The sequence below is a fragment of the Poecilia formosa genome, unplaced genomic scaffold (genome assembly GCF_000485575.1).
Source record: "Poecilia formosa unplaced genomic scaffold, Poecilia_formosa-5.1.2 Scaffold372, whole genome shotgun sequence".
In the NCBI taxonomy this organism is placed as follows: Eukaryota; Metazoa; Chordata; class Actinopteri; order Cyprinodontiformes; family Poeciliidae; genus Poecilia; species Poecilia formosa.
Genome location: NW_006800311.1, coordinates 514084 through 537257, shown reverse-complemented (window position 1 = coordinate 537257; position 23174 = coordinate 514084). Strand labels below are relative to the sequence as shown.

General features: G+C 41.6%; 1 protein-coding gene across 1 annotated transcript; it reads right to left on the bottom strand.

Moving 5' to 3' along the window:
- LOC103154067 (disintegrin and metalloproteinase domain-containing protein 19-like) lies at window positions 1–22473 on the bottom strand. Its single transcript, XM_007575223.2, has 23 exons — window positions 22127–22473; window positions 21823–21935; window positions 21577–21647; window positions 12267–12345; window positions 11936–12012; window positions 9511–9712; window positions 9096–9161; window positions 8684–8755; window positions 8418–8584; window positions 7603–7687; window positions 7330–7469; window positions 7034–7211; window positions 6845–6934; window positions 6463–6658; window positions 4501–4609; window positions 4198–4420; window positions 3842–3919; window positions 2450–2558; window positions 2210–2333; window positions 2002–2092; window positions 1547–1897; window positions 1343–1443; window positions 1–1046 (listed from the first exon to the last, which is right to left on the bottom strand). Exons 1-23 carry the CDS (start codon window positions 22230–22232, stop codon window positions 1040–1042), a joined length of 2835 nt encoding a protein of 944 aa, XP_007575285.1. The 5' UTR covers window positions 22233–22473; the 3' UTR covers window positions 1–1039.
- Window positions 22474–23174: the final 701 nt, after the last annotated feature.

Below are 23174 nucleotides of genomic sequence, written 5' to 3'. Positions count from 1 at the left end.
ACATTTGTTTTTTTTTTTTGTTTTTTTTTATTTGACGTCCAGTTTCAGATGCATCGGCTGCATCCATTTGCATAGGTCTGGTGACAAGGTAAGTCATGCCATTTGACAGAGTGATTTCAGTGAACATTACCACAATTTTGAGAAAATAGTTGGACGAACGACATTACATTTCAAAACGTGACCCAGCCTGCAGTTTCCCCAAATTTGTTAGTTTTTCTATGAACTTTTTACACAATCACATGTGATCATTACAATCATTGTTGTGGTTTTGGTAGACTATATGAATGGCTCAGTTTAATTACTACTATAAGTGCACAGAAAAAAGAAAGAAAAAATCAGATTGTCAGAGTCAAAATGAGTTATTTAGGATGAAACGGGTACCTTAAAGTGACTTCAAAAAGGTTTCATAGGTGATACAATTATTTAGATTATTGTGGAATGGCCTACAACTCTTTGATGTACACCCACAATATGACAACAACAAAGAATTAAAATTTAAAAAAGACCTATAAAGCTAAACATCCTTTACATTTCTTAACATTGATCATTTATCCTACTTACAGCATGCTTGTGAGATTTTTGCGGTTATCCTGTCATCACCCAAAAGCCATTTATTACCCAACATCATTCACAGGTCACATGTTTTCTAAATATAAGACATTCTGGGTTGATGATCTTCGGAGTACTGTGTTTGGTACATAGGCTGAACTGTAAACATTATTTTCCTCTTCTTGAATAAATAGTTGAAACACTTTCCATTCACAACAAGCACACTCAAGTAAAAATAATAATTAAAAAAAAAAAACCAGAATAAAATTCACAGCTCTGGCGGTTTCACGTGGATGAAGCAGACACGTTCGTTTGCAAACTGCTAGTGAGGCTTTAGATCTACTCTGCAGTACCTCAGTGCACTTTAAGTGAAAATACACGATCAAGTATTTCGCATAATCCACAGTACTGCAGATTGGAATAAAAACAGTACAAGGCAGTCCAGTTCTGGATACAAGAGGTGGTCCCAGTTCCTTCCTGAGCTTCCAGTTTAAACTCTGGAAAGATGAGATGCAAAGACAAGGAGCTGATATGAACAAACACATAAACTACTGTTCAAACTCATTAAGTTTTACTGGAACATCAAATGCTTTAATATTGGGATTTTGTCTCAGATTTAAAAAAAATGTAGTGCACAATTGCACTACATTTGTAGTTATGCACTACTTTATGTTGTCACAAAAAAACTGAAACAAACTGAAGTTTGTTGAAGCTTAGAGGTCTAACAGTTTTATTATATTAGAGCTCAGGAATTATGACTACTTGTTGCAAGGCTGTTTTCAAAAACCTTTACCTGTTTGGCATTTTCTGACCAGCAGATGGAGCCAAAGCGTCATTTCTTCGCAGCACCTTATTTGCAGGCTGGAGTCTTTTCACATGAACAATATGGTGATCCTAAATTAAGAAAAAGAAAAGGAAAAAAAAAACAACAGAAAAAATATGTTTTCTTTTGTGTGTTACAAAAATTAAGTTTTGATGTTTACACAAACGGGCTTACCGCACTCTGCCTGCTGACTGGACAGGGCGGCGGCGGTCTCTTCGGGGGGTCAGGTCGCATCTGCCTTTTAGGGTTTTGAGAAGGTAAAGATGGAGGCCCTGGAAATGTTGCGGACGCCTGGCTGGGTCTCTGTCCAGCGTCCTGAGCTGCTGTAAAGAGAGGCTGGGTGTGTCCCTGAGGAGATGTTTGCTTCTGAGGAGGACGAGCTGCAGGTGGGACGGGGGCCGGCGGCTTCTTTCTGACGTCTTTGTGCTCAGCAGTGTAGGCGGGGATGGGCGGCGGCTTCACCGCCGGCCGCACGATCGCCTGCCTGGGCCTATCTGGGCACGACGGGCTCGGATGAGGGGTAGACTGTTCGCGTGAAAAAGAACAACAAAGTTCAAGGTCTTCTACTAAGACACAACGAATCACACACTCATATCTCCGTCAAAATGCACATGAATGTTCTTAATTACCAAATCCTGCTTCGCTAGGAAAGTTGGGTTGGCATGACCGATGATGTGAGAATCGGTTTCCATGGGTTTACCTTCAGCTGCCTCTGAACATCTAGAAGACCAATCAACCACAGCGGCTACAAATTCAACAGAAAACTCGGAAGGGAACATCAGATATCAACAGTTGTTGCTGTAAATCTTTGGTATTTATCGTTGTGAAATTACATACTTTGGCACTGGCAACGGAGGAAAGGTCTTCAGTGGACCGAGTCTACGTTTGTAGCAGAACCAAAGTCCAAAAACAGCCAAAACCACGAGGAGAACCAGAATAAGCACCAGTGGCAGCAGAATGCCTATTATTGGAGTACAACAACAGAGAGCAAACAAACACAATCAGCATAGGAGGAAGATTTAATTTAATAAAGTTTTACAATCTGGCAACACGCAAAACCTCAGCCGGGCTCTGTACCTGGATTCCTGGGAGGTTCGCTGTCCAAACTCCCCCCAGACCCACTCTGGTTGCACCAAGGAGGAGCCCAGCCCGGGTCGCAGTGGCAGTTATGGTTGTTGTTGCACAGCTGGAAAGACGAAAACGTGAAACATGAACGTGGGAAAACGTCAGCCTCTATTCCCAACACGGATAAAGGTGCAAACTTTTTAGAATGACGAAATTCCTTCGATCAGATCTGAAGTTGACTCAAGTCATGCTTTACAGCCAGAACCCCTTATCGTCTTAAACGTGTGAAACAAGTGAGTCACAACTGGCTTTACTGTTGTTTCTTCAGAGCGCATTGCTAGTTCTAGCAGAATTATCACATAAAAAGAGCCTTCAGAAAAACACCTCTAAAACTGGCAGGCATGGACAAACGATGAGGTTTTCTCTAAAAATGCAGACCAAAGACAGCCAACTGTTTAAAACAAAAAAAATATATAAGTGTGTCGTGTGTGTGTATCTGTTTTTGTGGGCGATATAAGAAAAGGAGTGAGTATTTCTACTTTCCCAAAACAAACAAGTCAGGGAAACTTGTGAAAGTAAACCAGGCGGATTTCTCCTCACCCACCAAACAGCTGGGATCTTTCTGGTGCTTTAGCTTCTTTCTTTCATGCTTTTCTTCAAACATTGTTTAACTTGGAACACGTCAAATATAAAAGTTACATGTCTGAAAAAGACTGAGAAGTTGGAAAAATGATATATTCCCTTTGAAGCATTTTAAAGATTCAAACCTAATCAAATTTGACAATAAAAATACATATTAGAAAACATTTTTAGGGTGTGCATTTTGCCTTCTCTCTAAATTCTCCTTTTAGAGGTCATAGCAGAAAAGTTTTCAGTAATTGTTAAACTACTACGTTATGGTAACAGTACATAACATTGGTAACATTTTGGAGAAAAGAAACAAGCTCCCACCCAAATCCATAAACCTGTTCACCTTCGACACTTTTACTTAGTTTTTGCTCATAATTAAAGCAGTAGGATATTAGGAAAACCAGAAATTACCATTTCATTCTTGAATTTCCCGCCAACGAGAATGATTTACCCAAGTTTTCCTAATTTCACTTTATCATTACAATGGCACCTTAAAAATTAGATGCTACCAAATACTGCAGCTATTGGGCACGTCAAAAATGCAACGATAAATGGGATTCCATATATCTCTCAACACGACTCTTCATTTTCTGCGTCTTTCGAAGTAGGATTTTAGCATTAGTAGTAGAATTCCTACAGCATCGCGCTGTATTTTAAAAGGGAAATAATTTCAATAGTTCTGCTGGCCCCACTGCCAAAGACGATTACTTTCCATAATTACAGGCCGGCAGCCAAATAAATCCATCATTTCTGCTGCAACACACTGGGACCTACTCCGTGTCCGTGGCACTTGGCGTTGCAGTCATCCGCTCTCAGGAACGATGCATTGCGACACTCTCCGTTAAAGCAGATCTGTTGGGGGGGGGAGAAAAGGAGTTCTGTGAGGAAGAACATTAGAGAAGTGGCAAAATAAAACACAATCGTAATGCAGTTAAAACAAGAAAGAAAGAAAGAAAGAAAGAAAGAAAGAAAGAAAGAAAGAAAGAAAGAAAGAAAGAAAGAAAGAAAGAAAGAAAGGAAGAAAGAAAGAAAGAAAAAGAAGAAGCTAAAAAGAAAACACTTCAAAGCCTGAGGATTTCACACTTTGCTAATTCTGGAAATCCCATTTAACGTATTTTCACACGTCTCACAGAGTTATCAGCACACTTGGTTCCCGTCATGACCAGACCCGGGTCCAGAGTGTCGCCCTGCGGCTCCTTGTCCCCTTGGCCGAGCTTGTGCACGTGCGTCCCCAGGCACTTGTACTCGGTCCTCTTGCTGTCCACTTTGACCGTCGTTTCTATGCGGACCGCGTTGTTCTCGATGGGCTTGGCGGCGGAGGCAGAGCACTGGATTTTCCCGCATTTCGCATCCCTGGACAGCAGCGACGAAAGACGTGCGTTAGACGAAGGAGAGCGAGAGGAGCACTTCCTGAATTTTCCCTGAGTCTTCACCTGTCTCTGCAGCTCCTGTACTTTCCGTCTTGGTCTTTGCCGCAGTTGCCGTACATGTCCCCCGCTTTGTTTACTTCTTTAAAGCACACGTCAGGGGATGGGCGCGCATCTGTGGTTTGGAAGAAGAAGAAGAAGAAGAAGAAGAAGAAGAAGAAGAAGATCACAATAGCAATACAAAGCACACACAAACACACACGTATCCCTCTGTGATCAGCGACCACCTGATGAAGACCAGATGGGCTCCCGACTGCCTCTGATACGACTCCTTTGATGCATCAAAGACTCTCTAGGAAGACTGTTACGACATCAGAGGCTGGTTAGGGGACATTATTATTGAAGCAGCTCACTTCACCTAAAGAGCCTCAATATTTGGAGGTTTTATAGGATAACAAAAAAAAAAAGAATGAAATAATTGATTAATTATGTCCAGCAGAGAAACAAACATCTACTGTAAAGTTAAGAGCTGATGCTTTAAAATGGTTTTAAAATAGGGCAATTTAGATATTAAAATGATTGCTTCCTAAACACAATCCATAATAACCTGGCTGCATCTAAAAAAAAAAATACAGATTGGGTGCTTTTGTCTAAATATATCTCACTTGGCTTGTATTTGAAATGAATGTGAATGAGTAAGATTATCAGAATCTTTATTGGCCTAAACTACTGCGTCATCACTTTCATCCACACACAAGACTCTGAAAAACTCCTTTACTATATGAAAAGTGGCGTTTTTAGCTATAATAAATACAAAAGTATCCCTTAAGAACTTAAAAATATCATTAAATTTAAGTGCGCCGCAATGAGCAGATGTTTCCAAGCACAATTTCCATCCATGGAGAGAGACACTTTCTGAGAAGAAACATTTAAAAAAAAAAAGTTTTCAAGGGGCTTAACTTTATAGGTTGATCTTAGGGACTTTAAATCAGTAGTGAATCCTTGTCTCCCTGACGCACAGATGAGACGAGACACAGACAACTTTCACTTATTCCTCTTCAAAATGGGAAAGACGTGTGATGTCTTCTGATATTTGTAAGTTGGGAAACGATTAGGCTGGATAAGGAATCAAGTCAAGTTTATCCTGTCAGCAGGATGGTAGGGAATATAAAGAAACATATCCAAGAATCACTGCTGTCAAACTACTTTGGGTCACCAGTTTTCCAAAACAACTACTGGATTCTGCCTACTTGACTTGCCAACTGGTTGCTTAGGAGTGATGCAAACACATTTTCTGTAATGATGTTTGCTCAACTCTTCTTTAACCTTCCAACATGAGCCAAACTCTCCAGCTGGCTCTGGTCATAAAGAAGGGACGTGCTTGTGGGAAACTCATGCCCACCGGAGAACTGGAGACACTGTGGGCCTTTTCCTCTACCAAATCCACTGAGAACCTTACTTGTGACTGGCATCATGGACTCGTAGAAAAAGAAGGACATCTTTGATTAAAACCTTAGTGGTTTCTGTCATAAAACTGAATACGGTATAGTAAAGCCAACCTACAGCATCTGCAGAGGAAATGGCCAATCTAGTTTGTGACCAGCCTAGGCATCCTAGTTGTTAGCCTGTCCGAAGCTAACACAACTAAGTATTCTCCTCCTCATTTGCCAGTGCTGGTTGCTTAGTTACCATGCCTACCCATCATTAATCAGACTAGTTGCTGGCTTCAGAATGGATTTTGCCTCCTGTAGCAAGGAAATAGCCACAGCTGGGTGGGCAATAGTCTTAAATGTGGCGATAAAACCACTTCAGCCATAAATGATGATGACTTGAAGAGATCATAAGAAATGATTCTGTGTGATCTGTAGGAATGATCAAAGATCCCTTTCTCTGTATGTTGCAACAGACAAAGCTTCCTATATGCTTTAGGAGGCTGTGCATAATACTATTAAAATGGGATCTAAATAAACTTTCTCAAACTGTGAAACATTCAAATGTGCACACATGACATGTGTCCAGTTTACTCACCTCCCCCCCAGAGGAACTGACACTGTTGCTCCAGAGTTAGACACATGCCCGTGTAGCAGTAGGCCCGCCCGTGTGCGCAAGATGTACCATCCGCCAAGTAGAAATTAGCTGGACACGACTCCGACTTTCCGTCGCAGTACTCTGGAAGATCGCACAGCCCAGATTTGCCTCGGCAAAGCTCTCCTGTGCTCTTTATCTTCACAGTGAGACACAGAGGGAAGATAAGATGATTCAAAGAAAGCCAGACTTTCTTAATAACAGTAGTGGTCAATCAAAAAAAAAAAAAAAAAAAAAAGGTTGTTAACATTTATTTAAAAAAATGTGAAAAATACTTTTCTTTCACACCTTGCCATAAACAGCCACCTAACCTAACCCTGCATACCTTACAGTTATGGCAGCAGACTCCATGGGCACACTCGGCTCCAGCTTTAAGGGTGCAGTTGTTGGCGTTGCAGCATGGACTGGTGCATTCCTGTTCACGACGTTTAGCAGCGTAAAATATCAAAAATCAAAAAAAAAAAAAAAAAAAAAAAGGAAAAGAAAAAGTGTCTGCACACAGAGCCCGTCTGACCTCTTCCTCCCCACAGTCACATTCCTCTCCGCTCTCCAGGTAGCCGTTGCCGCAGCGCCGTCCTCCGTACAGCGAGTCGATGTTCGGCAGGTTAAAGAGACATTTGCCTCCTCCAGAGTTCAGGTAAGTCTTGAGTTCCTTCAGGTTGCAGGGATTGAACACGCGGGGAAACGGAGACCTGCAGAACGGAAGAGACACCAACCATACGCCAGGTACAAAATGAATCGCCTTTCCTATTTGCCTTCTAAATGATGTAGCCTGATTTCACGTCATGCTCCAAGGGTGTTGCGTTATACCCGGTGGCAGCGGCCATTATGCAGCCGCCGTCTTCTGCCTTGGCCTGGCAGCAGCCATCTCTGTCGTGATTCATGCCAAAGTTGTGGCCCATCTCATGTGCAATGGTGGCGGCGACCCCGACAAACTGTGGCGAGTGGTCCTTAGCGTTCAAATATGACATAAGGTTACACATTAAACGACAAGGACACGTGGTTGCAACTGCAAGTGGAACGTGAGAGTCGTATGTTGGAAATTAGGATTATTGTAGCGGTTTTGTTGTTTTTCTGTCTTACCGTGTTCACGCCACCCGACTGGTATTCAGAGCACATGGTTTTAAGTGGTGCCAAGCCAATAGTGCTGCCCTGGAATGACATCCCCCTGCACACAAAAACACCATCAGTAACTGGTTCTGCACAAGATATTTACCAACTGGACTGAGAACGTACAAGGAGTTGTCAAATATATTTTCTATCACATAATTTATCCAACTCTGGACTGTCTGTTCTAAGCAGCAACGTAGAGCCGGTCACTTTGTTTTTTTTTTTTTACATCCTGTGAGCTACTGAGGACTTTCATGTAAAAATTAGACTCCTCCATCTCAGTTTTCTGGGGGATCCCGAAGGAGGAAGTCAGGACAAGAAAAACACTTGAAGAGACATGAGGTACTTTTCCAAGTGATGTACGAACCACGCAGTTCAGTCGTCCTGTGGGTTTTAAAAGGATTTTGTCAAATCAGAGAGCTGACCGACCACAGCCTTGAAGCAGTGGTGAAAGACAAAGTCAGCTCAGCAACAAATAAGACACCATCATGTCTGTGGATATTTCCGTATCATCACTGAATTGAGCTGAATCACATTTTTATGGAGCTATTTAGGATATCACTTCATATGATTTCTTGTCCCATTTTTACTCTACCGTCAACTTTTGGCTACTTCCGGATCATTTTTCATTTGAATTATTTGAAATAAAATACACACTAAACGTTCAACGGGTGGCGTGCTCCATGGACAAAAATGCACAGAAGTTGCAGTTAAAGGAAGCACAGAGATGAAGACTTTTTGGGAAGAGTAAAACAATGAGGTTTCATCATATGGCGAGAGACACCGACGTGACGAGCTGAGCGTTGTCGTTGGGGAGATTTTTCAGCTCCTTCCGTCTCCAGGACAGGAACGCCGCCAAGGTGCTGTGCGGGTTATTGGACACGACGATCTTGTCCTGGTCGGTCCACACCTCCAGTCCGATTAAAGCCACGCGGATATTCAAAGCCTTGTAGTACTGCAGGAAGTCGATGGGAGGGGGAAAGACAACAAACAGGTGCACTGAATCTAAATCCGACATCTTGTGTGTTTAATGACGTTTCAAACGAGACGCTACCTTGTCAACCAAGTTGGCTGCTCCCAGTAGCTTCTGTCTTGTCTTGTCCAAACTCCTATCGTGGCTCTCGAACTGCAACGCAACACGAACCACAATAAACACACAAGTGATGCATGTGCTGCTTTTCTGATTAAATCCATCTTAGTTATGAAAGGGGGAATTTCTCAGAGATGTGTCTAAAAAGAAATAGTCGGTGCAATGTGTTAATTAGTTCATATTTACCAACTAAAAATGTAACAGCAACCATGTAAGATGGAAATTTATATATAATCTAATCATGTACTGATATATTAATAAACACGTGTGAATTCCACATATACTTCTCCAACTCCTATGTTTAAAGATGCAAAACCACAATTAGCATCTGATAAAATGCGACCATATATGGACATTTCCCAACCTGTTTCCTTACCTCAGCTCTGTCTGCAACCAACAGAAGCTCCACATATTTCATGTTCTGCATCACCTCCCTTTTCTCCTGCATATAAAGACGGTTTAATGGGTTAACAGTGTCATACACACCCCTTGAACATTTTATTTACATTTTGTCACATCGTAACCACAAACTTTCACTTGCTTTATTAGAATTTTACGTGTCAGCGCAACACAAAGTAGTAGCTTTATCTCTAGAGGTGGCAGCAACAGGTCAGAAGAACTTACATGAGTGTCCCTCTTTGCTTTGTCTGCATTCCTCTGAGTCAGCTACTTTTCGTTGGCATATTCTCAGTAAAATACGTTAAAGTTTGTTGTTCTGAACACGTTTAAGGGTTAGGAACATTTATGAAAGCCACTTTAAAGCTTTGGTTCTCATCAAGATGGCAACCCACCCTCCCAATCCGTGGAGACGCCGTTCCTCGGATGAAGTCATTAAGCCTGCCCCGATGCTCCTCATCGCCATAGTGATGTGTGCAGCTCCCCTCGGGCAGACGGAGACTCTCCGCTCTGAAGACAGCATGCTGCCGGGCACCGGTGGAATCGGGAAGAGGCTCTACTAGGTAGCTCACGCTTTCGTTCAGAGAGATCAGTCCCCTGAGGAAACGACACGTAAAGTCATACATCATCACGGAAATCAGTTCGCTTCCTTGATTTGGAAAGAGTGCCAATAATAAACCCATTTCTTTCTACTGCTTTACATTTTCACAAGTAATACATTTTCAGCTGAAACAGAGGGGAAAAAAAAAAAAAACAGTAGATCTCATTTTGGTTTCTTTCACTTTGACAACTTTACGTGTTGTCAGGACAGAGAAGTGCATGCCTCCTGCTGTTGACAAATAAAGATCAGCTGGGACCGACGCAGCCGAAGCACAATCCTCTCGGCTTCTCCGCATAAGCAATGCGTACAACAACAGCAGGGTCGCGCATCTGCAGAGAACATCTGCTGAAGTCGGGCGCCCACACATCGGCGTCCCGCTTTTGATTTGTTTGCATTCCTGAAAAGAATCGACATGGAGATGTACTCCTTCGCTTTCCCTCCAGATGTACGGCCAAGCATAAACACTTGATTTGTGGCAGGGTTCCTCCTCGGCTGAAAGGGCCTCCAGCGGGAAACATCAGCAGCTCTGAAGCCGCAGGAGGAGAAAAAAAAAAACACAACAACAAAACACTAAGCTGCACTGGATGAACCTATTTTAGAGCCAATAACCTACTGACTCAAAGGACTGCATGAGAGATTAGACGCACTGCATAAGCGTTTGGCCCCAACATTATCACAGTATAAGTGTTTGCGCAGTGTTTTTTTTTTCTTTTTTTTTGCAGCACAATTATTCAATTCACAGACAAGCTTCTCAGAAATGTCCCCTCTTGCATACCAAATATGCTTATATTTATTTATATATTGAGTAGTCTCAGTTTTGTTGTCAACGTTAGACATTTGTCGTTATCTATGTACGCGGGTCCTACATGGTTTTCATTCAGAATCACCAAACTTGTCAAGACTCTATTTTTTCAACCTGTGGTTTTTATAGTTTGTGGAAATTTAAATACAGAGAATTTTTTTTTAAAACTACTTTCCTAGTAGTTATATTTTTAAGTTCCACAAGACACAAATGTATACAGTACTGAAATAGAGAGAGGAGTAGCACCGCTTCACAGCTTTAGTTTGGCATCTGGATTTGTTTAGATCAGCTCTATTTCAAAATCTGTAACTCTTGCACTTGACAAATAAGGACTGGGTTATCTGTTCAGTGTTTCATCCAGACTCCATTTAGACACTACAGGTTCATTTCAATTTGAATTTCATGATTCCAAAAAGCAGTAAAATGGGCATTTTCTACTTCTGAATGATTAGTCAGTCTGATAATTAGAAAAAGAAAAAAAAGAGGTGGATTTTCACAGCACTGTGGGAATCCACAACGCTGATTGGTAAAATCCTAAAATCAAGGTGGGACATCTCAAATCAATGATAAAAAAAACCAACCCTAAAATTTTAATATAAAACAATATAAAATTTAAAGACTAGAAAAATTTACTGTAAGCCACACTCTTAATAGATGCTTCAAAAATATCACTCCAAATAAAATAAATGCATATAAAAACTAAGTTTTTTAGCTACTCTATTTTAATTTACTGAGATGCATATCTGTATTAAAAAAAAAGAAAAAGAAAAAAAAAAGGTGATTGTAAAAGTTTTTATCATCAAGATACGATGATGGCACATCTACAGTTAGAATACTCAAACATTATCACAGCATAACCTAGTCAATTACAGGTAATAGATTAACAGATACTGGTAATAGATTCCACTCAGATCTTCCTGTTGTTAGTTAAGGAAACATGTTTTTTCTGTCAGCCTTAAATCTGACGACATGTCCTTCTCTCTACGGGCTGAAGAGTTTTTTTTTAACATTTGATTCTATGAACTCTTATGATAATACTCGTAAAAAAAAAAAAAAGGCGAACATTCAAAAGTATACCTGCTAAATTCAGACAAACCAGTCTGCTTGTGCCTTCATTTAAAGTGCATTATGCAGGTACTTTAGGGTGAACAAGGAACCAAACATCTGAAAAAAAAAAAAAATGATAAAATAATTTCTGTTTTGCGAGTAAGTCATATAACTGAAAACTACAGCAACCTGCTACAACAAAATAAATTAAAAACCTCCCATCTGCTAGATTTAATGAATATTTCTGCTCCTTCATCAAAGCTGTAAAGCCCGGCCTTTGAGAGTGAATCTATATATTTACTGCAGTCTGCTTTGTGAGTTCAATGCACGAGTAAATAAAAGTCTGTGAATAAACGTTGGTTTTCTTTACCTGATCCCTGAACAAGTGCTGACAGCAACACTGGAGCCTTCAATGCCCAGAACTTCGCCATGATAGAAACAATTTTCCTGAAAAACAAAGTCTCGTTTCAACCCTCAGCTTTCTGTTTTCAATGTAACGTTCTTGTATTTTCAGAAAGAAACATTCTTGCATGTATTTTCAGAAAGAAACATTCTTGCATTTAACACCGACGCTGATTTTCACTTGATTTCCTCAGGTTCACATCGAATCTTCCTTTTTTTTTTTTTTTTTTCTCAGAAATGCGCTGTAATGTTTTTTTGCTGTGTGATTTAGGAGCATAAAACTGTTTCTTTAGACTCACGGTGCTGGCAGGAGAAGCGGACCGGCGAGCTCCATCAGGGCTGTACCAGATTTCCTGATACCCAGGGGCCAGCAGCTGTCTGGAGGCAGTCAGCACAAAGAGGACGTAAACATTGGAGACACAGAGCAGCAAAACATATAGAGATCTCAAGGGTGAACGTGAACCGTGGGCAATGGTTAACAAGCAACAGCTGAAGGAACGAAGATAGTGAAAGAGAACATTGCATCTCAATCTTGTAAACTATTCATTCTGGGAGATAACCTCACTGAACCAAAGTGCTTTAACGATTTTCTTAAGCAAATCTGAGATAGTAACGAACAAAAAAGATGTCATGAGTGTTTAAATAAATCTATATATATGTTTTCCTGAAATCCTTCACCTGCTGCCCGGATTGTGTAACTCAATGGTGAAAAAGCATTTTGTGGACGAAGTTAGCTCCCCATGTTCCAGATGTATTTTTTTCTACAATAAAAACATTTCTCAATTGCTAAACAAGTCTGACTCCACCGCAGAGGCTGATAAATCAGTGGAGGTTGCATGGATGTCTGGACATTGAAAAAACATTGCTTTGGGTAAAGCCTTGCATTTGTCTTATCCTGCATCTCCGTGTGTGCATGCGTGCGTGTGTGTTTGTGTGTGTGTGCACGTGTGTGTGTGTGCGCGTGCGTGCGTGCGTGTGTGTTTGTGTGTGTTTCAGCAAGGGCCTTTGGACTCAGATCAGCGTTGATGCTTCTTTTCCTGTAGTGCTCCGTCCAACTGTGTCTCAATCCATCCTTCCTGTTTTCATTCATAAACTTTGTCTGCCCTGCAGATGGTTTTCTTTTGTTCTGCCTCTGCAAGTGTATTTTTCTCCCCTAAGATTGAACTTAGAATCCTTTAATCATTAGTCCAGCAAATTCCAATTAGAATGATAGATGCATTTACCAAATCAAGTGACAGCCGTGACCCAGACCAATTTGACTGAAATGCATTAGGTATTGTAGTTTTATTTTTTTAATATTCAGTATCTGTTTCGTGCTGCAGCACAAAAGCTGGAAGACAACATTGATGTTGTTTTAAACACCGGGTGAAGTTAGCTTAATTAATCAAACAACTGACTTTGGAAATGAATTGTCCTTTCACTAACACGAACCAAATGTTAGCTAGCATTCTGAGCTTTAGCGTAGCTAAAAGCTAAGCAACTATAGATCTCTCTGAAGTTGTAATTCAATTGAAATACGGGGGCTTCTTTTAAATTCAAACTCCAAGCTAAGCTTGTAGCTGCACTTATAACCTGTTTGTATCTACTGTATTTTCCGGACTATAGAGCGCACCTCACTATAAGCCGCACCCACAAAGTAAAAAAAAACAACAACAACAACAAAACTTACAAGCTGCACCTGGCTATTTGCAGCTGGTATCTCCTCTCATGTGGGTTCCATGATGAGGGGGTATGAGTTTGAAAACATTTCTCCTTCGTGCCTGCTGCTAGCATGTTGTTGTAAATGAAAATCAGCACTTTCTTCTTTGATTTACAATTTTGACTTCCAATGATTCCCTTCCTGCTAAAGAGCCCCCTGGTGGTTGAAGAAAAATCCACAGAAAAGCCGCACCGGGCTGTAAGCCGCATGATTCAAAACGAGGGGAAAAAAGTACCGAAAAATACGGTACTTATTGGAAAATCAATGTTAGACAATGTGTTTCTACAGTGTACGAATGCACATAAGGCTAATAAATTCAGCCGAATTAGCATTAGCATGGCATTGCTAAGAAAGCTCAGGCTGCTTGTCATAATTGGTCATTTCAACCAATCTATTGTACAAGTGCTTCACGTTTACTGCACCATTTGAGGAATGTTTAATTCCATTTGAAATTCAGACACTACATCAATAGCTCACTTCTGAATGAGGGAATAACTGCTAAAACATTTCCCAATTGAGTTCCATCTCCAACCTAACCTCAACCTCCAATATGGCTTCTACGTAAGATGTAGTGGTGATGATGCATTGGTAAACATTTGTATTTCATAGGGTAAACAATGTATTCAGTTCAGTACAACGTCTTTTAAGGACTGTGGTGTTGCCGTGTTTGAATGTATAAAGTGCTAAGAAGTACCTTTCTGTCAACTGGTGCTGCTAACAGAGGAGTAACTGTGCTAAAGAATTATCAACAAGTCTGATAATCTATACAATGAGCTGAGAACATTAGCACAGTATTAGTCAACTCAGGCCACAGTGTCTGATGGTTTACCATGAACATTTCTAGTGAAATCCAAACACCACTTAAAAATGGCTGACCACTTCAACAGCTAAATTCAGACATCTTTGATCTGTGTCCTCTCGTTTCCTGCCGTATATGTATATTTGCTAAATTAACACACTGCTTGCTTTACATACAATGCATATCATACAAATTGCATCTCACAAGGACGCAAGTGAGGAGATCTCCCAAAATATCTGTTTCTCTAAAGCGTGATTGGGACAAATGAAGGGAAGTCTTTTCCGTCCCCTGTCAGACGCCCTGAGGGAGGCCAGCCACTTGAAACAATGACAGCCTGTTGATGCAATCTTCAACAAAGCAAGTCACAGACAGAAACGACTACTTCATCATCCACAGAGAAAGAGGAGGCTCTAAAATTACACACGTCCCACATAGAGGATTTAAAACTGATCAGTCACTGTCATCGCAAACAGGGCAACCCCCACAGTGTTTGGATTTGACCTCCTGACCTCATCTGGCCTTTCTTTAGTTTTGCAGCCTCTTGAACTCAGATTCCCGTCATGATCTCGGGTTATCTTTAAGACTCTGTGGTTTTCAGAGACCGAATGAACGACAAACTCAACTTCGCTCTGCTGCTACTTCGCAGCTCTTTTATATGAAGGGCAATTATGTCGTCTGAAAAAGAAACAAATGACTCCGTCTCCATTCTTGCTTCTGTTCACACGCCAATCAGCAGCTCTGTGCCTGAGCAAAACCACTCTGACATACCAATCCTTGGGGATAACCGTTTGTGTACACTAGCAGACTGATGGCTATATAACCTGCCCCGGCGTGACACATAGTCAAAACACACCATCTATGAAACTATACAACTAGCCTCTACCGCCAGCAACACATTTGTTACACCCTGGTGCAGCTCCTGTCGGTTCTTAAGGGTGTTTGGCAGAATTTATTTAAAAAATGTATCCAATCAAAGCTGCACACATAACATATTCCATTATCTTTATGGTCATTTGCATACCAGAATGCAAAGGTTGGCATGCTCATTCTTATCATCAGTAAGAGATGTGGCATAGATTAATTCCTTTAACCGGTATCTTAAATAGAGTAGGTAAAAGTGCCACACTAAATCACAGAGGATGTGATCAACGCAGTTTCATTTTGTCTCAGTATTTCCTGACAGATGGGAGGCGTCAACTGGTGATTAAAAACTGGAATAAACAGCGGCGACGAACCTGCGTGACAGAAACTGTTTTCCTTTTCAACAACCATGTGCGCTCCAAAAGCACAAGGTCAACTTTACTAATTTTACAAAGTCATATTCACAAAAGTATCAAACACTGCCAGATGAGTTTAAGAATATAATTCTGATTTGTAAAGATAAACTCAGTTAACCAAAACAGAAAACCAAAAGAGACATATTGTTGCCACAGTAATGGCAAAACAAGGATTTTGATCAAAGTATATTCATGTGGTTACAAATTGGTGTTAACACATAAAATCCTCCTTTGATCTTACATATCTTATTAATATGAATAAGTAGAAATCCTGGCTTGTACGTGTGATAAGACAAAAAATAACTTCACTTAGTATCTATGCACTTCACTGTACTGATCTAGCACATAAAATCCCACTAAAACAAACAGAAGTTTGAACCGTGATAAAATGTGAAAAATAAATTTGCGAGGGATGAAACACTTTAGGAGCAGCACAGCTAAGCATGGCCAGGCGCCGCGAACCTCATTCCACTGCCAAGTTTGAGCCAATCAGCCTAAAACGCATCCCATTGACTTTAGAAAAACCTAAAGCCTTTAGCTTATTTGCATTCCAGTAAATACCACGAGGGCTTTCAAAGTGAGACTGTAAAAGTCCTATGTGCTGGCCAACGACGTCTGGATGCCTTCCAGCGCTTGGACAGATGCTGTGATTTAGCACAGCAATGTTGCTGGAGTCTGGGCTGTCCAGCAAATGAAGCTGAAACAAAGAGCCGGTTCAACATTGGCAGGAGAAAGACGGAGTGGGGGAGTAATGCTAATGTACTTTGGAGATAGTGACGGGTGGGGACAGGGTTGGGGAGCGAGGGGGTGTAATGCAACAGGGTCAGAGGGTTGCATTCTCTCATAGTATCAGATGACATCACTGCACAGAGGTAGGGGGTCAGGAGAAAGATGGCTGACGCAGAGCAAAAAAGAAAAACTACATTTCTGCAAAGGCTTCTGAACAGGGAGGATGGCGAAAAAAAAAGATGACATCCCGCATCTGTTTTCACCACTCCGTCGGATCAACCGTCTTTGCTTTCTCTCGTGGTGCTGAGTCTGTAAAAGTTAGCTTGCGGATGTCATCTGTCTGCGTGTGGCCGCCGACTCCCTAAGCCTCGCTGCCGGGCTCGTTTATTTACACTGGAGCCCCGTGGGAGCGTCAGGCGAGGTGAGAAAACTCCGGTTTCCGAGCTGGTCAGTGGAGGACGGGACAAGATAAGGGCGGACTGAAGGAGAAGGAAAAGAGCAAAGAGGAGAGACAATGGCCGCGTTTCCTTAGGGAGTGCAACATTCAGGTTCATGCACTTAATGATGTGCAGGAAGGGCACTAAGCTGAAGAATAGAGAAAGTCAGGCAGTGGAGGAAGAGGTAGTATCCACACGGGTCCTGTCTGAACCAGAGAGATATAACTCACGCCCAAACCGACCCCAACTGTCACACTTTTCCTCTCAGCTCATCCTTGCTCAACCCTCCGGTCCATGACACGCCCTTTCACACCGCTTCCTCTCCATCTCGCTGTGTAGTTGCATTACCTTTCTTGCACTCTGAGTCAGCCTGCACTCTCTGGTCCTCGCCTTGCTCTTAACCGAATCAGCCCGACGCAAGTGCGCCGTGGCCTTTCATTTAGATAAAAGCTAATGCAGACACACACACACACACACACACACACACAGAGAAGAATGACTGGGAAGGACAGAAATGGATTAGGTTTGGACTCCGGCCACAAAGAAAACCAATGCCGACAAACACTAATGTCTATGTTTTCCTTCACGTTTTGTTGCTGCGACTGGCTAAAGAACAGATGAGGTAAAGCCGGGAGAAAAGAAGGACAGCTGGAGAACGATAGCCTTGGAGCGTCACAAGAGACAAATAAAAAGGATGACATCGAGATCGTTCCACAGCTGCTTTGGGTTTCCCATATATCTGCTGACCTTGTAACACAGTTTTAGGTGCAGAGAGGATACAGAGATGCAGCCAGGATACTACCATGGCATGTATTTACTGGCAGCGTTTCATCTGGCTGCTCCTGAAAAATCATTAATCTTCCCCCTCCGACACAAACTGCAGTCTTCCCCGGCCAAGCTTTTAGTCTCACAGCCATTTGTGTCTCAGCACTAGAAACGAATCAAAAGTACTTTGGGAGTCTTTATTGGGAAACAAAGGGGTGAAACAATGATTTGCGATGGGGGGAACATAATACTAGTGCTAAAATTAAAGAGTGAAAAACAAAAAACAGGGTCTTTCCAGAAAGCATCAGAATTGTTCTGTAGGAACTTGAACATGAACTATTGTAGCACTCAATGCATTTAGGCATCTAGATGTGGTGAGGGTGATTTGCTGGAGTTCTAGCGAAGCACCAGAACGAGGACGGAAGAGGAGTCAAGTGAGTTTTGTTGTTGGTGGGAGATGGGATGGTCTGAGTATTCCAGAAATACCGTGTTGACGTCAAAAGTCAAAGAAGAATGCGAAAACTGGTTTGAAATGACACAAAGGAAACTATTTTTGGTTTCAAAGTAACTACATATTGTCAATTAAGGGTAAAAAAAAACCTGGAATTATTGGAGCACAATATTTTAGTAAACAGCAGTATCAGTGTTGGTTTTCTTCACCTCAAAAGCCTTTTGTCCAACAGCAAAGATTAGTCAGATATGAATAATAAATATTTATTTAAAGACCAAATATCACCATATATTAGAGCTAGGATATCCAACATGCATGAGCCATGACAAAGCAAACTGATGACGGTGCCAAAAAAAAGAAGGTCTATTTGCTGGAAGCAAGTTTTGTCAAAAGGACCAAGGAACTGAAATCTTGGATTGAAGAGAAACAACTGGGGTGTTGTTTGTGAGCATAAAATGTTTACTTGGTATTTTTTTTCCCTCTCAGTAGAAAACATTTGCTGTTCTCCTTAGATCACGTTACAAACTAAATCACTAACCATTATCTGTAAACATTCATTATAAAATGGTGGATCTGTGACTCCTTTTGTCTTCATGCTCAAACCAACAGTAGACGATAACACTCAACTATCAATGCTGCTGGAGTATTTCAGCTTTCTTTCTACATCACCACATGTTTAGCATTAACTTAAAAGATCTTCAAGGCCCCGCTATGGTGAAACTCAGCAGCCTGGAATCAGCAAAAAGCGCTTTTAAATCCCTGGGAAAGGTGCAGGTTTAATGGGTCTTCAAGCAACACTTCTTAGACAACATTTCTCTCGACTTCCTCCTATTCTCTGAATAAATACTTAGAAAAAAAACTTTGTAAGGTCAAATTTGAGCTACAGATTTTGCTGTTACAAAGATGGAGACAGTAAGCTCCAAACCCAAACATAATTAAAAAAGAAAAGTTGTAAAAATGATGACTCGTGGTGCTTAACAGCCTGGGCTGGCAAGCTACGCTGTGAAAGTGCACTAAATGTAAATCTGCATGCCAGGCAGATGGGCTGCAAGACACCATAAAACTCTCAAGGATCCAATTAAGTGTTAGAAGTTATGATGAGCGTAAATTTTGTTAAATATGTTTGCGTAATGAAGCAAGTGCAGTCTCTAAGTGAAGTGCAGCATTCGAGCTATTATGAACACGCAAAAATATATCAGGACAAAACCTAACTGGATGTCTTGAAATGTTCAGATCGTTTCCTGGCCCAGAACAGAGGAAAATTGCACAAGAAGGATTTCAAAATGCTGTTTTATCTTTGCAAGAAAAAGATCGTATTTCCTCTTTTTTGGAACAGCTTGTAATCATTTCTTGAGTATATTAACACCTTCTCCATCCTGTTCCGAGAAACACACTGTACAAGTTTTATCTAATCTATGTCAAAACCTCACGCCCGTCGCCTCATCAGTCATCGTTTCCCGCTCTGTCTTCTGACCACACATGGTCGGACAGGTTGTGATTGATGAAAATCCCTTCTCCCAGAGGGAGGTGGGAGGGGGGCCCCCACAGTGAGACCACCTGCCGGGTCGACGGAGCGGAGGGGAAAATCCCTCGGGGCGGGTGGGTAAGGGAGGAACGTTCATCCAGACTCGCTGGAGACGCGGCTCTGTGAGAATCCAAATGAGGAATACACTCGAGGGCAGAAGCAGACTCCGTGGCTGACGTTCATTAAGGCTCTGCTGTCCACTTGTCTGCTGGCTCCAATCCAAGTGATAAAACCTCAGCTCGTTTATCGTAAAAAACGCAGACCTACCCTGCAAACTTTCTATTAAAGAGGGGCAAGACACTTGGCTCTCGTTCTGCCATCGTCTCATTGTTAGTGGACAGGAACCGCAACATCAGATTGCAGGATGTTCGCTGGAGAGGCACAATCTCACTTCCTGTTAGCTCAAGGCGGACGGATCGGGTGTCTGTCGTCCACCACGACCCCCCTCCCTCCGCCCCCCCTCGTCATCACCCACCACCGGGGGCGCTGACCTTGTGAACGCGTCCATGTCACAGCTAACATCTGGTCAAACAAACAAGGGCAAGCAGGTCGGCCCGCTGATGACTGAGATGCCGTAATCCTATGGCTCTCAAGTGCCACTGGTGGTACTTGGGTTGTCGTTAGGGTTACTTAGAGAAAGTTTCACTCTTACAAAATAAATGTGGAGCAAATTAGCTGCAGGGGTAATAAATTAAAGATGCAACGGAAGGCTGATCTGGGCTTAAACAGGCTACAACCGAGATGAAGACGCAGTGGAGAAAATACCTCTGACTCCATAACCTTTTACCTTGGATCAAATAACATTGTCGAACCCGACTTATTCGCCGCTAAGAAAGAAAAGCCTCCCCACCGCATGATGTTGCCACCATGTTTCACCCTGTGGATTCACGGTGATGCACAGTGTAGGTTCTCTACCGCACATTAGCACATCGAATGTAGCCAAAATGTTTAATTTAAACAATCTGACCAGCTGACTATGTGGCTTGTGGCAAACCGTAAAAGGAGTTTTTATGGCTTTCAGTCACCAGTGAGTTTCTTCTTGCCACTCTTTTGGGGAGAGCGCACTAGATTCTCCCTCCTGAGCTGTGAGTTTCTGCAGCTCTTCCAAGGTCACCATCTCGGCAAGCAGCCAATTGTGCCTACTCTTTGCATTTTTAGATGAATGAATGAATTATAGTGCTCTGTCAGTTACCATCCATTATTCATGTTTGGACTGTATTAAACTAATTTGATGACTTCTGGAAGTAATTTGTTGTAGACTGGATTTTATTTACGGGCATCCGAGTAAACCAGGCTTTACTTGTTCCCCCTGCAGGGTAAGCATGGCTTATTTTTTTTAAATATTTGCATTTTTTTTAAGACTTTATAGTTGTTGATCAGGTGTTAATCTTCCAATCTTTCAATAACACATAATTGTCAAGTGATATTTTCAAATTTCCTGTCTAACTCAAAAACGCGACGGGGCTGCTGGATGAATGACTGCCCTAGCGCCCAACCACTTAGCAAGTTTTCTGGCGTAAATCTTGATTCGTAAAATAAATTTGCACATCATCTAACACTTTGGCCTGCCACCAAAAAATCTGGTAACACTTTATTTGAAAGGGTGTGAGCCAACTTTGCATGATTTTGTAAATTATGATAATTTAATGCAAAGTTGGCATTTTTAATGGACTTTCAATGCAACTTTTAGAGCAACTTTGCATTAAAAGTGTCATTATTTACCGAATGACACTTCATGACAACTATCAGAAACATTCATAAAGACTTCTTTATGTTCATGACAGTCTTAATATGTTCATATTAGTCTTATGCACACCCCTTCAAATAAAGTGTTACCAAAAATCTCAATAAAATATACTAAACTTTATGTCCCCAATGTAAAAAAAAAAAAAAAAAAGATGCTGTGTCTTCCTGAAGGTACACTCACTCGTTTTTTTCCAGGTGTATTCTGAGCTGCTGGCCCTCGGCTGAGATCAGAACCTGGACCTCTGCCGGATGCTGGAAAACACAAAACAGAAGAGATTCAGCCATAGCAACGCACACTGGCTTCACATGAGAACAAATCTCAGCTGTTTTGTTACTTGGGTAAATATCCAACATTTCTCTCTCTCTCTCTCTCTCTCTCACACACACACACACACACACACACACACACACACACACACACACACACCTCTTTGTTGGCAGATCTGATGTGTCTACGAGGATGCAGCCACACGGGAGAGGTAACCTCATAACTCTGGATATGTTCGAGGACGCCTTTCAATCTGTTCTGATTGTTTTCTCCTGCAGGGGAATAACAAAAGAATTGGGAGATAAACAGGACAACGCTGCATTCTCGTCTATTTAATTAAAAACAATCTCCAACAAATGCATATTTTGACACCACATCCTGAAGAGGAAAATGCGCTGGAAAAGAATCCCCCAACGTGCAAAAAAAAAAAAATAAAATAGCCCCCTAAAACAAACCGCCTCACCCTTATAAGCAGCTTCTTCAGAGCCAGCAGCAGAGACTCGGTGCAGAAAAACCGTAAGGCAGAGACACAGAGAGACCCGCACGGAACCGACAGGAGGGGGACGCATTCTACTGATAAAACAACCGAGCCCACCGATACAGAACCGACCAGAGAGCAGCCTGGTGTTTCACATCCGATGGAGAGAGCGTCGCCAGTGAGACATCGCGATAAGCCGGCGCTGCGCGCAGTATTAATGGGATGCTTCAGCAGCAAAGCGGAGAGAGAACATTTCTGTCATTTCCAAAACCCCTCCCATCTCACCACGCACGGACATTGATCTGTCGAAAGGCAAACCCAGGATGTGATGAAAGGATGTAGAGGTACGGCGGAAAATGTCCGCTGTAGACATGAAGCTGACTGAAAATAAAACTGATTACCACAGTTGATTTCCCCCCGACCCCCAATAGTAAAACGTCGTGGTTAATTATTGGTATTTCAAATGCCGCATTTGGATTCGCATTTCGGCTAAGTCGGCCAGAGGTATAAGCGAACTATGGCTGCGTTCACACAGCAGGTCTTGAGGTTCGTCTGATTTTCTTTAGTTTTTCAGGAATCCTTTTATATTTATTTGTTTGTTTTTGCGTGGCCAGTCATATAACTAATTAGAGTTTAGGTTCATAGCCCCAGGCCCGACCAAAAAATTACTTTCGTGATGTGGAATTGGGCTTCTGTTATGTGGAATAAGCCTAAAATCTGTACAGCATGGAGAAAACAAAACGAAAATGTTTCATGTGAAGTTGCTTCAATCTACTTATTGCAGTCTAAACAGAGGAGTATCCTGTTGCCTAACAAGTGCAACATGCCACAAAACTGAATGTGTAAACTACGTACATTAATAAGATAAAGAAAAACATTAAAATTTTAAACTGAGGTGAACACAATATTTTGGGAATTCCAAATCGTTACATTATTATTTTTTTAAAGAGAACCCATCTTATGAATAGAAAAAGTTACAATTATCTCAAGTAGTTGTGACACAATGTTTTTTTTTTTTTTAAAAAAAAGACAA

Bases quoted from the DNA above. Each gene is read 5' to 3' on its own strand.
- LOC103154067 (XM_007575223.2), bottom strand. From the start codon at position 22,232: ATGCGTCCCCCTCCTGTCGGTTCCGTGCGGGTCTCTCTGTGTCTCTGC. The intron at 21,648-21,822 runs GTGTGTGTGTGT...TGTGTTTTCCAG, and splicing joins TCAGATCTGCCAACAAAGAG to CATCCGGCAGAGGTCCAGGT. The intron at 12,013-12,266 runs GTGAGTCTAAAG...TTTGTTTTTCAG, and splicing joins CCGCTTCTCCTGCCAGCACC to GAAAATTGTTTCTATCATGG.